Genomic DNA, 17,272 nt, shown 5'->3' with positions numbered 1-17,272 from the left:
TGTGACTGAAAAATCTTGAAATGTGCATCAAATATTATGAAAATCAAACAAATTATGTGAGAGTTTAAATCTCATGAGACTTCTAAAATTTCAGGCACGTTCAATGACAGAAAATCTTGTGAAGAAAAAGTTGTGAGGATAAAAAAAAAATCTTACAAAACAGCAATTCTTATGAGAATTCAAAAGATCTTGGGTTTGCATCTAATCTTGTGAGACTCACGCAAATACTGTTACTCATGAGACTTCATTAAATATTCGTGATGTTCCAGCAAATAAAGTAAGACCATCAAATATAGTTCTAAACAACAGAAAACCTTGTAAAACCTCAAGGAAAGTTGAGAGAATATATGAAAAAATAAATCTCGTGAAAACACAGCAAATCTTAGGAGATCTTAAAGATCTTAAAATTTGCATCTAATGTTGTGAAAACCAAGCAAATCATGTGACTAGAACAAATCTCACAAGACTTCATAAAACACAGTGATGATAGTGAGACTTCAATGAAGTTGCGAGAATTCATCAAATCATTCCTCAAAACAACGTGAGACTAGAGAGGAAAAAAATCGAGTCCTGCAAGACCAGAAAAACGATTGAGCCTCAGCCCATCTTGAAGCTTGTTTTCCTGACTAAAAATTCTCATGAAATCTTTTCTGGGTTTTGTGGAACTCGAGCACATAAATGGCATTTGCATTCATTTCAATAAGTCAAGGCACCCTTGGAAATTTATCAATCCATCTATCTAGAGACACGCAGATGCTGAAGGGCCCTCCCCACTGAGTAGAGGGCCCCAATTAGAAGTGAGAGGTCTGTCCCCCTAGGGGCGAGCCTGCAGCCCAACACACACGCACACAAACACACGCACACACACGCAAACACACGATAGGAGTGCATTGAGAGTTCAAGAGCGCTGGATTCAAGGGGAGTGGACACATTTTGGGGAAAAGCGCTCACCGTGTGAGACTGGATCACTTGCGTGTGTTTGGAGTTAAGGGAACGAGAGTCTGGTCGTTGCTGTCTCTTTTTTTCATTTTTTCAAGCTTGACTTTTAGCTTGCGCTTGAGGAGAACAAGCAGAGCGGCAGCACATTCAGGTGCGGCACGGATGGGCATGCGTCGCGTGTGAGAGAGGCAAAGTTGAGTGCAGGTAAGATGCAAACTTGATGTCATTCTATTGTATGTGCAGTGGTAAAAATCAACACGTTTTACTGCATCTTCTTGTTTTTTTTTTTCCACATTATTGCACAAACTCGCAATATCAGTACTGTATAAGACCCAAATGAATGTTTGGAACTTCTTGAAGCATTTTACAAACTGTGACTGGTGTTTGTGGAGACTTTTTATTACTTTCTTTTCAACAAACAACAAAATCAGCCTTTCTTTGTGTTTCAAATGTCACAAATGTATTTTGTAATCCAGACCTCAAATACTCTGTTCTCTCATATATTCTGTGTTTTCCATAATAATGTCCATTTTCTTTTTATCCCAAATATAACTTTTTTTTCATGCTAAATATGTTAAAAATGTGTTTTATGTGCCCCTCATTTGACATTTATAACCGAGATATAATACTATGCTCTATTAATGTTTTTCTGAGCTTATTTACGTTTGAAAGTGTGGTATGGAGTTTCTCAACACTATTAAACCGCAATTGAAACAAATATTTTAACATTTAGTAAAGCTCATTAAGTCAGTTGTAGCCTGTTGCATAAACTACACATTGGGTGTTGGTGTTGCAAGAGAGACGTTCGTCAAGCACTAGTTACATTTATTGCTCAATAACATACTACATAATAACTTCGTCAGCTGTGTTCAGGTTCAGGAAGTAATCCACTAGAGGGTGCCATTTTTAATCTAAAGTGATGAAGAAGAAGAGTAGCGTGAGAAAACATGGGGATGCAGGAATTCGTATATGTTGAAAACAACCACGGTCTCTTAACTTGCTTAGTGCTTTAGTATGCCAGTCAATAGGAGAGCAGCGTAAACCAAACCAAATTTACAGAGAAAATATTTATTATTTATGATGATGTAAATATGCCAAATGTGAGCGTTGCCTTTTAATGAATCAGAACCATAGCTAGAGATGGCAAAAGTGGCATGATATGGATGTCACCCTCGTTTAAATTAATATGGCAAAGTCAGCCTAGAGGGCGGCTCGGTGGAAGAGTGGTTAGCACGTCCGCTCCACAGTTCAGAGTCCCGAGTTCAAATCCATCTCGCTTTGGCCTTCCTGTGTGGAGTTTGCATGTTTTCCCCAAGCCGGCGTGAGTTCTTGATACTTTACCATGTTTTCCGCTTTATCCCACACTTCGAAACATGCATATTGCACACTCTAAATTGTCATTAGGAGTGATTGGGTGCGTGAATAGTTGTTCCTCCCTCTGTGCGCTGCAATTGGCTGACAACCATTTCGGATGTCTCCTGCCTACTGCCCATAGACAGCTGGGATAGGCACCAGAAAGCCTGTGACCTTAGTGAAAATAAGCGGATATAGAAAATGGATGGAAAGATGGAAGTCAGTCTAGGCAAGTAAACACCAGGCAGCATTTAATATCTGCATTATTCTGTGTTGTTATTTGTCACTGCCTGGTATCAGATATATAGCATGCCAATTTAAATATCCATGAAAAACAACCGGATGGAGGAATTAAACTCCGAATTGGGCACTTGGACTTGCAGCCGGGGGCGGAGTTTCGCGGTGGCCAGGGCTGGCTATGACCACCCCTTTTCCCTTTCTGGCCAGGCAAACACCTTTTGGAAAATTTGGATTATCTGTGGTTTTCCTGTCTTTTTTACATGCATGCAGTTTTCTTAGACCACTTGAAACCTGATTGTTTGTATTTATTTATTTATTTTTTATTGATTATTTACATATTTTTTAGAATGTAAAACCATTAATTATTATGGTTCATTCAATCTTGACTATACATAACACCCCTGGCCACCCTTCACTGAGATGTTGTGACTTCCTGGTCACCCCATAGAAAAATTGCTGGCTATGCTCCTGCCTGTAGTGCAAATCCAGTCTGCTGTGGCACGTCCATATTTTACATATAGCTGGGAGTTATGTATAGAAATATGTGAGGAGTAAGTTTTATTTACCTTCTCTATCCTCGTAAACGGGAAGTACAGATTTCATTGCCTGTCTTTTTTTTACTATGCTCATGACAATAAACATCTTGAATCTTGGATTTTCAAGTGACAGCACGTTTAGATTTTTATTTTAACGAGCGTGCAGCGCAGCGCTTCTGACTTCGAAGATTTTTACCACGCGCATCCGCCCCCAAATACAGAGTGTGTCAAACAATTCACTTTGCAGGGAACGAGCGTTGAATATTCCCTGTGCAGTTGTGCACAAAAGCAAATGAGAAACAGTTGCGTGGCTTTTGTCTGAAGGCCCCGCTCTCCACCCGTTTTGGGTCTTTTCTGTAACTCCCTTAAAGAAGCTTGAGGACGGTGGGGGCGGGGTAAAGGTTGGAGACTGTCAAAGGAATACAGAATGTGAATTTCTCAAGATACGTTTGAGGTTCTTGACAAGTTGCCAAGAGAAAGACGACTCCGAAAATGACATCATTGCCGGGTCGTCCCTGCATGGCGCCCGCATAGTCTAAAATGAGGACGTGTTGACAGGTAACAACGTGCTCTGTCCTAATCCACTTTCTATTAGAGTTCTGGAATGAGAAAGAGGAGCTGGCTCTTGTCATAAGTGATCAAGTTTTCCCGGTTTGGCCTACAGCAGTGCTGTATTTATTTATTTTTTATGTCTCAAAAGTCCAGCCTCCTTGTACAGAGGGCACATGCAACGCAATTGCGAAGTTTGCAGAGTCCACAGTGATGAGGTGCCAATTGCTGGAAGGCAGACATTCTGTCTGCCTTGGTCTGGCCTGTGGAAATCATAGTTCAGGATGCACCTTTCTGAGGCCATGTGAGGAAAAAAAAAAACGTTTTTTCCCATCACTCAACTGGGGTCAAAACAAGTCTGCCCTGGTGAAAACATGTCCACGTATCGTGCAGCACTGTAATGATAGTTAATGTCTATGTTTCATGTCTCTATCATTACCTGTTTCCAGGTATTTTTTTTAAGGCGCACCTAAAATACTTTCATTTTTGTAAAACTTGACAATGCATTTTTTATAATCAGTTGTGATTTCTGTATAGATGTTGAATTGAAGATGAATAAAGTTTGATATTTTTTTACTGGTTTGTTTCCCTTAGAGCAAGGGTGTCCAAACCTGGTCTTCTTTGATGGTTTCTTTCCCCGACACACCTGATTCGAATATTCAGCTCATTAGAAGAATGATATCAACCCTGATCATTTGAATCAAGAGTGTCAGTGAAAGAAACCTAGACACCCCAGCCTTAAAGTGACAGTCCACTGATTTAGCCATTTTCAGCAGAAAATTGTTTATTGTCAATTTAAAAATTTTTTTTGCCTCTTCCTGTTTACTGAAAATGACATAGTGCTTAAGTCTCAGGTAATGACCAATCAAAGCTCAACTTGCAAACATCAATTGACCAACAGGTGAGCTGCGATTGATCATTACCAAGCCTTGAGCACAAGTAATATCATTTTCAGTTGACAGCAAGGGAGAAAATGCGTTTTAAAATGTATTTAATGTGCAGGAAAAAGAATGTAGTTATCAAATCAAATGAGCTTTTTAGTGCTGAAAATGGCTAAATATGTAGACTATCGCTTTAATGTGAAGTAATACAGTCATTACTACCTTTTCTTATGTAGTGGACAACTCTCTCCATGCAAAAGTAATCATTTCTGTTTCCAAACAGTTCCAACCCTCAACTTTTAAAATATAGTTTGCCAACTCTCTAAAAAAAAAAAATATCCATTGTGCTCATGGCCTAGGACCAAACGGACAATAGAAGACGATGATACTTGTATTGTCTATAGACCGATAAGTGAGAGCACTTAGAGCTGTCACATACGTAGCACTTTCATGCCCTGCTGCTCCCATCTGCTCACCTCAGGACAGGATTAGGTTTCGCACATATGCTCGTACATGCACACTCATAGAAATTCAGCGTGGCGCGGCCGGGGTCACGGCCTAGCCGCCATGTGTAGAGTTACTTATTTTGTTGTCCCGTATCGACAAAGGCTTTTGGCATTTTCATCAGCGTCTCGATTACGCGGCCGCGTCTGTGTTTTCAATACAACTTTGTTTCCACTTTGGGTTGGTCGCGTTTGGAGTGATAAACACCAGATCTGGTAACCTTGCATATTTCTATTCGAGCCCGCAAATGCTGACCTAACCGACACTGTATCGCTTTCATATCAAACCCGCAAAGAGTTATGGATTAAAATGTCACATGATACGCAATGAGATTGTTCATGCTAACATTCAAATCTAACAGGTTATATATCATGTACTATTAGTTTCACCAAAAGCACTTCTGTTATCATTAGGTTAAAAATATTTTTGTTGTTCTTATTTTTAACTGTACATTGCTGGTGTGCATGCTGACATTATGGTATTCATTCTCGCTCCCGGTGACCAACGTGGCCAAGCGAAGATGTTTACCTTGCTCTCCTTACATTCTCAGTGATTAAAGCAATATAATTAAGTTACAGTACCCGATTAATCCATTGTAAAGGTATGTTGCATGGTTTTGAGCTCATGCTGGAGTTGCTAAGTGACATTTTGGAGCCACTTTTAATCGGAAGCTTATATTGCTGACGCCGATTAGCATGCATTCTACTTACTTGTGGTTCTGAGCTCTATTGGCTGACCATAGTTTTAGCTCATCTGGAGACATGGTTGCACCCCCCCCCCCCCAACAAAAAGGTATAGTATAAGGTGTAAATAGTGTTAAACCTGTTCAATATTCTTGATTTTATATCATTAAGAAGGAATGCGCAAATGGCTACGATCGGGCTAAACTTGGGCATTTTCCCTCAAGAGATGACCATAAAAGTTAGCAAAGACCAGACTGTCAGGTGTCTTAAAGATTATGCTGGGATGTTATGCTGTAGTATGAGATGTGTTAAAAGTGATGTCATCTCCCCAATCAGCTTGGAAAATGGACAGAGACAACTATCATAAATTTTAAACCTTTCCAAATGCGTATGTGTGTGGTCAGTGTAAGGTAGAAGAGTGGGAGTCTCTCCAACTTTTAAAAGAATTTAGGATGTCAAAAAAAAACTATGAGACGTGAACTGCAGACTGGTCAGAGCTTGGAGGTTAGGAATTCTATCCGTATTCTTTGGTGCTGCCTAGAGATTTCATTTTGCCTTCCAAAACAGAAAGAATTCTACTGGAACATCCTCCCATGAGGGCATTCTTTGATTTTGGAAACAGATTGTCTTGTGAAGTCATTTTTTTCTCTCCAAAGTGATGTAATGAAATAAGTGATGTGCAACACCGTGACTCCGCTTCATAAAACAGTAAAATCAATTCATGATCAAAAGTGCCTGCAGAATTATGATTCATTGCTTTTAATAGAAATCAAACAGCTTGGGAAATTCAAACTTCCCTGATGGCAATGAGACCTGTTGCAGTTTCTCCTCTATGACTTTATCTACTGCATTTTGTTTTGCTACACTAATCTCATTGCTGGTCACTTCAAAGATCCTGACATTGAGATGTCCATGCATTGTAACTATTTGGGCGATGTAGTTTTCATTCGGGACGCCGTGTAATCGAAAAGATGCAGGCACGCAAAACGTGTTTGAGGTTAACCACTCAATTATATGACATTGTGCATGCTGCTTTGATGTTTATGCCAGAGAACATAAATCACTTCAGTAAAAATAAGGGCAGCTCTGGTTGTATGTGGTCTTCTAACTTTTGAAAGGACCAGATATTATTTTCTTCACTCATAATTGTAGACGTACTAACCCGCATTAATCGATATCTCAAGTTACGCGAAAGCAAGGTGTGAAAGATGAGACCGCCTTTAAACATGTTCAAAACTGTCCTTTAATGACAGATGGACTTCAAATTTACAGCAAAAAAAAAAAAATAATAAAATATTTAAGGCTTTTTTTGTCTAGTTTTAGAATGAAAACACCATTTGTGTGGCCTGGTGGCGGCCCTGTGTTTTCACTGAGATGTGAACTCACATTAACTCACTGGGGAGTTCCATGCTTGCTTAAACGCAAGGTTACCAAAAAGAAAACAACAAAAAAAGGGTGATTGACCATTGCCAAGAAAAACATAGAACGTCTCGAGAGTTAGGAACAATTATCCAGGTTGTTACGTCTGCTCGGTGGCCGGGACTCGACAAATAGCTCGGCTAATGCACCTCGTCATGGCAAGATGGAGGGATTTGATAATGGCGTCCTCCACTGGGCACCTGGGTTGTGCTAACTGCCTCATTAGGGGTGGTCTGTGTGTGAAAATTCCCATGGCCACACCGCTTCGCCGCCATCTGCTGTTTGACAACCTGCACAGGGAAACGTCCTTCACAAAAGTTTGGCTACTCCTAATTGTTGGACTGCACTTTGGGATCATTATGAATGGATCAACGGCTGGGGGAAGGCAAATGTGACACGTTATAACAAAGGTTGGCGATTATTTTTTCCATTTCACATGACCATCTGAACTTGGTTTCATATTAATTTAAAAAAAACATGAAAGTATATCGTTTTAACTCATTGACTGCTATGTATGTTAATATTTATCAAGTGCATTGGTTAAAGTATAGGCCTGGAAGAGTCTCGCCCAGTTTGCCTATGAAATTCTGGTTTGTGAACCATTATACTGTAGTGACTAACAGATCCCTGTAAACTTTTGCATTTTAGATCAGCACTGCTTTTGGGTTGGTTTTGGGAATCTGTGTCATAGAAATGCCAACACACAAGTTTACGCAGTTCACAATTAAACAAAAAATGTATGGCATACGGATGATATTAACCCCGTATGTCATGTTAGGTAGTAGAAATGTTATATGTTTTTCCCTTTTTTGGTCAGAATCTACTGCTTTTGATGAAACTTAACTCTATGTTTTACTGCTCATTATGGAAGACTGGGAAAAGCTAGAAAAATACTTTTTTAATCAGACGGAAGAATCAAGTCTTTCTTTTGTGTCTTTTGCTGCTTATATAGTCACAGAACACATTTTTCTGTGGGTCTTGAAATTCCAATAGTGTAAACCACACTGATATATTGAGCAGCAACCGCTAACCTCATGTATTACCCATTCCCTGGGAGTCATTTCAGTGAGAATAATGCGGGAAACGAGAAAGTTGTAAAACCATTGTTGGCACTGGCGATAGTAACTAAAAACAAGACAAAATTGTAGCTAGGGGGGCTAAAAATGTTGCTTAATATACAGCAGCTCTGGAAAAAATTAAGAATGTTTTTAACACTTTTCATCCTCCAGATAAATCTCAATAACGGTGCACACGAAATTCAAAATGAGAGAAACCCATAACTGTCAGTGGCCCCCAGCTTCAGTTGAAGACAAATCATTGCTTGTTTGAAAAAGCCAGACGTATAAAGTGCATCACGTATTTTGATTTGGCATTGAAAAAGGAAAAAGTCCCCAGTCAGAGCTTGGGGATGGGGACAACGCGATTCGTGGGGTGTAGTTCACCCAGGCCTACGTCACGAGGCAGCGCCACGCCGGTGTCTGGCATTAAATCTGTCACGGATGTCGTCAGGTTTGTTTATTGTCGCCCCCCCTGCCCATGTGCAGGCCGTCCTGCCAAAGACAACAGGGGGGGCTCCGGGCCAGAGCTGCCAGGAAACACTCAAGTTTGTTTAACTTGCATGGCACAGAGCTGTGTGCTTCTCTAGTCCTGCTGTCACTCTTCATCTATTTTTATTGACTCTCAAACTGGATATTCTTTGTCTTTTCCTGCCAAATTACATCACAGGGCTTTTTGTGCACCTTTATGCAAGGCTTTGTGCAACAAGGGCGCCACTATAATTATACTGGCATTATAGAATTAAGTTAGGTCTTGTTGCAGTCCCAATGAAAGCAACATGAGTGTATAGAGCTTGACGTCACACAAGCTCAAGCAATGATTGCAACGCTAGTAAACAAATCCTACAGGATATTTGAAGGCAGAGCAAACTTTTGGGTAATGGGTTGAGTTATGATTTAGGCCCTCTTCTATGTAGCGCCATGAACTGAATCCAAGGAGAGGATTTCAATAGATTCAGAAATAGATCTTGTGCAAACTCAGAATTAGATCAAGATTACTGTGGGATAAATCCTCTTCAATTGCTTGGATTATACACACAGACGTGGTCCGTTCAATATTGAAATGGATAGCATTGACATTAGATAGCAGGCTAGCCATTAGGTTTCGATACTCAAATACTCAATACTAAAATACCATCGAAATAAAGATCTTTACATACCTGTGTGATAAAATCTCTGGTTCCTTGCCTGACCCTTTTGAAGTGGCTACTCCTCCTCTACTATAGCTGTAGGCAGTCTTTCAACAATCCTTGTAAAACTATTTACGACATACGTGCAATTAATCTTTCTCACCCGCAGGCTGGAATAATTTCAACTTTCTTTCAAAGTGATTTAGTAAAACCTAACCTTTGGTGATGTAGCCAAAGGAACTTTAGTCATTGTTTTCAGTTAAGGTCAGAAGTAGTCACTTGCATATTGATCAGAGTCCCCAGAGAAAACCAAAGCAAGAACGCGAACCTCACAAAATAAGTCAAGAGTCAGCCGGATCTGGGACCTTTGTCAGTGAGGGGGATCAAAGATGGACAAAGGTTAAGTTGATGGTAAAGCACTTGGTCCTAACATCCTTTCAATGAGCTGACCAACATTTCCTCCTCAGTCATTGCACTTTTACGTTGGGGTCTGCCTTGAGGTGCCGAGTCTCAGAATACTCAGTCGATTGGTGTGAGAGCATCTTTTACATATTACTCTCTTTGTAATTCATATCCCATTTCATTAAAAGTCCTACAAACATTCCTACTTATTATCTGGATGTGTTGCGAGTTGAAGGAAGCAGAAATTAAACAAGAGCAAACATGTCACAGGGTGGACTGTTGTGTCATTAATTCAAGAGTAACACGTCTAACATAGTTGTACTTGTATATAATTGTTATTTAGATATTGTATGGAGCTTGAACGTAGTTGACAGACATACATCATGCTCTATGACGTATAAGCCTGAAAATAGAAATCTTTATAGCAGTACAAAGGGAATTGCTTTCACATTTTCGGCTTCTGACTGGCAAAGTAGCAGTTGCCAGCCCGTAGATACGTTTTTAATGAAAACAGATATTTGTTTTGGCTCAGTGGAGACCAAACAAATATTGTAAAATCTTTTAAGTGCAAAAGGGTTCATATGAATACTCGGTCCGTATCATAATTTCGCAACAACTATGCTCATCGGCCATCTGTTTGGCACAGCTCTGAAATGTCTAAGCCCTGTAAGTGTTAAGGTACCTCAATATGTCATCTAAACTAAACATGAGTTAGTTTATCGGGGTCTAATCCTCTCTGGTTTATTGCTACAGCGTGTCTGATATCATAGCCCTTGTTCAGTGTAATGGACTCATCTTTCAAACAGCACGCGACAAGGCAGGACGTGGAAAATAAATAGTCAAGTGGGGGAATGGACACACTTACCAACATGCCATTAAGCATTGTAATCTGTTGTGGGTGTGAATGAATGAATGCGCTCAGAATGTCATCTCTTTTGTAATTAGTTTGACCCATGAAGACAGAGAAGAACATTTCCGAGCGGAAGCGGCATGCCTCCTCGTAACACTTGAGACATGAGCGCTACATCACCGCTATTAGCTTGGCACGACGTTGTTCACGAGGTCATTAAGAGGCTAATTATGTTACAAGAGATGGAATTATGGAGATGTAGCGATGAGCGGCAAAGGGGGAGGACGCTTGAGGTTCATGAAGCACTTCATTGTTTGTCGGGTTAATCAGTGGCTCAGATGGCTGTGAAATGAGCTGGAACTCAGGTTTGATCAACCCGACGGGTGTGTAATTACACTTGGTAATTCGATACATGCAAGCTGCTGCTGAAATATATCACTTCCTCCTTGAAGTTGGAAAACAATTGCTCTTATGGAGGGTGGCCGTTGGAGTGGTCGATCCAGAAATTCACAGAACTAATGAATGAGGTATAATGTAAAATGTATCGCTTGAATGATATTATATGGGTCGCTCTGGCAACAATACAGATACGTTGAGGGAGGCTGTCCCTTCAAAAAACTCAAAAGACTTGTCTTCCTTTCTTGGGTTCCATGTGATGGAAGTGATGGAAGGACTTAATTGTGGGGCTAGGCAATAAACTGAATTACTGAAGGTTTGTTTTGAGAAATTTCCATGTACATGGCGCAACAGATTATAAGGAGTATCGGTTTATGAGAAACAAAGGGGGAAAAGATTGAGCATTTGATTAGGTTAAAGCATTTTAGGTGTGCCTTATATTCCCCCAAAATATGGTAATTCAATTAAGTTGTCATTTTAAAAATAAATGATTTGAAAACCAGCTAAATCGTAAAATCAAGGTTTGGCACAAGTAGCAGAATGCTGGATGAGCGATTTACAAGCACATGTTAGATAGTAGTTTCTAACTACTTAATTATGACATGTAATAGGCATGTATATGGTTATATATTATCTTTGGCACATTCTCGATTTAATTTCCTACTATAAATAGTAACTATGAATGCTGTTTTTTTTTTTTTTTTGCAAATGCTATGACTGTTAAGTTTAACGTTAAAAGAGATTTAAAATCAATGCCCAATATTGTTGTTGTATGAACATTTGGCAAAAGATATTTGTGAACAATTTAGAATTCTTTGAATAAATATTTGTTGGTCTTATTATTTTTGATTATAATAAATGAACACTCTAATCCACTTGGATGATGTTTAAAAAAAAAAAAATGCCTGGCCTTAAAATGTTGATCGTTGACATTACGCAGAACATGTTTTTCTGTATTGAAGTCAACTAGCATAGAACTGCCCTGCTATGTCTTATATTTCCAATGTTGTCAAATCATTTCCACAATCCTTGGTCTGTTTTCCTTTTCAAAGACACTTCCTAGTTGTTTTTGTTGTTTGCAGGCTTGTGGGCTTCCTTTGTTCTTGTATCATATGACAGAGGCACACGCGTATGCGCCTTCTTTCAGAAACTTAGCCACAGTGCGGCATAGGTTGTAGAAAATGATAGAAGTCTGGAACAGAAAAACTGAAATTGTCAGTTTTAGGCCAGGGAACTTTGAACATGTTGAGATGATAGGATGAGACCAGTTTGATCAAGTGCTGACGTACAATGCCTTGTGGCCTTTTAGGATTTGTAAATAAAGATGGGCCACTGCATATCTTGTCATACAGATAAAGGTGCCAATCCCTCCTTCTGATATGAAGTTTAGTGTTGGGTGGTGGCTGAGTGAAAAACAGTCTAATTGTTCTAGTGGCGACAGAGAGCATGTCTATCAATGATGTCACTGTAATCCAAACATTTGCTCTTTTCTTTTCTGGTATTAGTATTCTGTGACTCATTTACTCATCTTTGAAGAGTCCAGATACGATCATAGGGCATTCAATCCAGGGTACTGACTTTTTTATAGATTTTTTTCAAATATTATGGTTAAAAAAAAAAAGTTAAAATATATCCCTCCCAACTTCAAAGTATCACAGGAACTGTATCTTCCATATATATTATTCTTACCCATTTGTTCTATCATTATTAAAAAAAAAAAAAAAAAATCCCATGGCTCCTAACATAGATCTCCTTCATGCCAGAGTGTGCTCTAATATATTTCGGTCTAATACAAAACATTGCCATTTTTTAACTGGACATAAAGGAGGAGCTGACACCATCACTGGCAACCAATCAGAACTTTTGCCAAGTACAGTATCATTTAGGCAAAGAATTAAGAGAGTTATCTGTGTGAAAAGAAGATGCAGGAGGGAGAGAGAGACTGATCGCAGATTGTAACTTATTTTGTGGGGTTGACCTTTGTTGAGAGCAAACAGGTTTAAAGGCAACACAAAAGCCAAAAGCAGAGAGGTAGGATGGTGGAGGAAAGAGGGCGACATGCCTGCAGGGGCTCCATGGTGAAACCACTCAGTGGTCACAAACACAATTGTGTGTACATATCCTGCACACTGGACACAGAATAGAACCCCCCCCCCCCCCCCCCCACACACACACACACACACACACACACACACACTCTTATGATTGCTCCTCCCTGACTTCATCCTATGCACTGGTCTCTCTCCAGGGCAGCGCAGAGGGGAAATCAGACCCGTCCACGCGCCATGAAGAAAAGAGGCTCTTGTGATCCAAGTCCAGATGAAGATGGGGCTCGGCGCTGCATGTCTGGCAGCAATTATGTCAGCAAAGACAGCAGGATTAGAGCGCTATCCCATCCAGGAGTCCCATTAGTGGGATTGATGTTCTTGGCCATCCTCCCGCTTGGAGTGAGCATCAAACAAAGTGTCCCTCGAGTCAAACTCAGCCAGAGAGGTAAGAGATGACAGACTACTGATTTGTATGATCGTTTTGGGAGTTCATCTTATGTGGCCACCTTTTACGACCATTCAGTCTTTACTTCAGTGTATTATTAAAGTTTCCCTATTATTAAATAATAATTTAATACTTGGTCTTTCAATCTCTGATTGTAAATGATAAGCGACTACAGATGCTGCAAGAAAGAGAAACTAAAATACTGTTTTTCCTTTGGACTACTAGAATTTTGAGTTCTTGGCATCCTTTGTGAGAAATAAAGTTGTCAGTCTAGATTTGTGAATGAATAACTCTTCCAAAAAGTGCCTTTAAGCTCTTTAGGGCCATTCCCAGTTGAAGTTTACTGGTAAACTAAACTTAAAACAGAGAATGAAACGTGAGTACTTGTAAGCAAGCACAATATTTTGGTACCCGCTAGCTTAATGCTGGGACACAATGCAAAATGCCATAGATAGGCTAATTAATAGCAATAAGGCCCACGAGGGTAAAGTCACATACATCACTGGTTAGAAATCATGACACATAAATTGCTAGTTCCTTATTAAACTTATCCTGCACTATGTTTACTATTTAAATAAGCTGTGAATACAGTATGTATATGTTTATTTTTTAGTCCAATTTCAAGTACTTTATTATTTCTGATATCAGAAAACAAACTACACCAAAGTTTGTTGTTTTATGAGCAGGCTGGGCTGAATTCTGGCATTTTTATTTATATGAATGAATAAAGACAAATTCAGGTGGTCATGGAACAAATTAAACTCATAACTTCAGGCACCACTGTATTTTGTATTTAATTAGTTACAACGAATCAGTGGGATGATTTTAATGAGACATGCATCAACATTTTAAAAAAAGGCTCAATCAATACAACAAGTATTTTAAGACAGTGAATAATGTAAACGCACAGTGGGCCATTGTCTAACTCCATACTAATTTATCTCCTCAGGCTAATTATTGGACTTTCTTGCACTCTTGAGCAAAAATGTTACAATTGTATTTCCAAGCTGTAAAAATTAGCACCTCTAACATCAAACAGGTGAAGAAATAATGGCGCTAGCCTCGCCAACACAGTACGACTTTGTCTAAAGTTTCTTTAGGGGCCTGTGTTCAATATCCTTGTGTTTGTTTTTCTGTAATTTGTCACCTGAAAAGCAAGTGCTGAGAGCATATTCTGGAATGAAAGAAGCAGTCGTATTTGTCACAAAGTTCAATTTCCTGGTCCAAGTCAGTCTGGCTTGGTCCATTGAGTGAAAACCAGCCAGTTACTTCTGGTGTGTGCGCCATAGGTATTAGCTTTGAGCCACCAGGGTAATGCCAAATGATGGCTTTCCTTACTATTCATTTCAGACTTCGGCACAATTGCGACTTCAAAGTATTCTTTATCGCTCGTGCTATGTATCACCGACAGAAACTACACACATGAACCTCAGTCTTGCTCATAAAGTGAAATCCCCTCAGCAACTTGAAAGTAAACCTATGCTGACCCAATCCACAGAGCGCTCCCCTGGTCACAGGCAACGAAAAAGCCTACGTGGCTGCAAATAGATCCATATTTATGTCCTGAGTGGCTCATAACTAAAATGCAAGTAGCTGTGGGATTCATGATGGAGCCCTGTAGTGTTTACTCTGCAGTTATGGTCTTCTTTAAAACTGCAGTAGATCTTTCATGTTACGCTTCCCAAGCCATTACGCTGGAGTCAGTATCTGAACATACACTGTTCTGTATTTTGGCATCAATTGTCTCTGTTTTCCATGTGCTCAGCTGTTTTTGTGCTCATGGGAATACCCTTTTAGACCTAGAGTGTGCGACAGTAGACGAAACTTCCATGTTTGGTTATCTTGGCCAATCAGAGGACGCATCTTCATTTCATCACTGCACATTCTTCAAACATCGCATTGGAGCTAACTTCCCATGGAAACTCAGCTTCAGTGAGGGAAAGTGATCAAAGCAGTAGATTCATCCGTGGTTCAGAGACACTGTCTGATACCAGTAGGGTCATGAGTGCCCCTTTCCAGTCAGTGGGCTTTGCAGTCCACGTGCGGCTTTGCACATGCACCTTGCTCACTGACATTGAACTAGGTGCCTTCCCAAGTTTAGAAATGTTGTGGTTTATCTTTTTGTAGGAGTCACTTGAGATTACAGGAGGTCATCGGTATATATGACATACAACATTTTTAAGGCCAGATGATAAAACGGGTTGCGTAGCAGCGTATGAATAGTTCAAGGCCCATGAACGCAAACTCAGTCAAATCGAAACTTACTGTTTGTTTCTTGTTTTGTTTTTTGAGTGTACCAGTTGTATTAGAAATATTTATTGTTACTATGCTTTTACTCGGGCAGCCGAGCTTCTGGAGGTTAGACGGAGAAAAACAGGCCAACTCTCCAAAGCCCAAACAAATATGGAGGATTCCAGCTGGGAAGGGCAACCCTGTACTACCACTTCATTTACTGAAGTGACAGAAATGAAGATGTTGAGATTCTCTTTTGAAGAGACCAGGTTGGATGAGACTCAAATTGAGTCCACCAGGACAGCCAAGATTACTTGTTTTGGAAATCAGACTGAAGGTAATGGTTTGGGCAAATCTACAAGTGAGAGAGTCAGCATCATGGTAAAAGGATGATGAGAATGGAGCTGCAAGGCAATAGAACAAGAGAAAAAAACAGAGTGATGGAAAAACGTGGACAAGAGTGCATTTGTAGTTCGAAAAGAAGATGCACAACAAAAGCTTAGAAGGAAAGGAATGACAAGTCGTGGCGACCCCAAACAAGACACAATGAAAATCAAAGAGGATTAAAAACAAAAACAAAAATCAGTAAGATCATCCAAAAAACAAAGCCACAGTTTATAAGAAAAACCTTTAGTGGAAACATTTAGAGAAATGTCAACTGCAACTAGGGAAAAAACTGGGTAGAAGACAAAGATTATGACTTTACCGATTAGCACATCCACCTAAAAGTTAGGAGATACTGGTTCTCACTTGGCCTCTTTTGTTCAGTGAAAACTTTAAATAGTTCATAATTGTGAATAAACATGTAAATGATTGTTTATATTACATGGGACCAGTCCAGGGTATAATCTGCCTTTCACCAAAAGCAATCACTGTAGGATCTCGCTCACTCTTGCCGCTAATGAGGAAATACACCACTGAGAACAAATAGCTGGATGGCTTGACTGCTTGCTCTGCATAGTTTTATGATTAAATATGGCGTGTTTTGACTTATGCACAAATTCTGCTGTTGAAACGGAGTCGAGGACCGCATGTTTTATAGCCTAAGCACTGTGTCCTCATTTCAGTTAGCGGTTAAACCAGAGCATCGATCAATGGGATGATTTTACACATTGTGACTTGGTCAAAACGTTTGATTGGCCGACTAGTCAAAAAAGCCAATGGGTGTGCAACGAGTGTTTGGTTTAACAATGCTGTTTGAGGCAGTTTGTTGGTGTCTTTTTCGAGCTGGTGTGTATGAACGCTTTTCGAGAAGATCCAAATCAAGGGCTGCTGACTGCCCTTTTTGGGTTAAGGTGAGCATCATGCTAACAAATATCGGCTAAGCAGGCTGATTTAAAAGGACTCACTGTGTTGCATGTTTACAGAACAGATTAGCGTTCGCAGATGGGGCGAGTGGGCCTAATCTCTCTTCTTTGCCTTGAGTGTTAGGTGTGCGTGTGTGCGTGCGTGTGTGTGTGTGTGAGTGAGGTGAAATATATGAACAAGTGGGGGTGGTTCTGTGTGCAAGGGTTTATGCTTTGGAATAGGTATTAAGACGACTTGTGAGAAGTGGATGAGATGGAGAAGTTCAAATATTGAAGGTTGCTAACCTCTCCAATCCTTCACAC

The 17,272-nt window shown here is 39.9% G+C and overlaps 1 protein-coding gene across 1 annotated transcript in view; it reads left to right on the top strand.

The window, feature by feature from the left end:
• Positions 1-905: 905 nt before the first annotated feature.
• The window catches only part of sema3d (sema domain, immunoglobulin domain (Ig), short basic domain, secreted, (semaphorin) 3D), a 41,172-nt gene continuing 24,805 nt past the window's right edge, over positions 906-17,272 (top strand). The window contains exons 1-2 of the mRNA XM_088416756.1: positions 906-1,143; positions 13,186-13,430. Of these exons, the coding sequence (XP_088272882.1) occupies positions 13,223-13,430 (208 nt within the window). The 5' untranslated portion in view covers positions 906-1,143; positions 13,186-13,222. The remainder of the gene's footprint in view (positions 1,144-13,185; positions 13,431-17,272) is intronic.

This window comes from Hippichthys cyanospilos, chromosome 6 (assembly GCF_059441005.1).
Source record: "Hippichthys cyanospilos isolate Australia breed blue-spotted pipefish chromosome 6, RoL_Hcya_1.0, whole genome shotgun sequence".
NCBI classification, from domain to species: Eukaryota; Metazoa; Chordata; class Actinopteri; order Syngnathiformes; family Syngnathidae; genus Hippichthys; species Hippichthys cyanospilos.
This window is presented reverse-complemented; position numbering and strand designations above follow the sequence as displayed.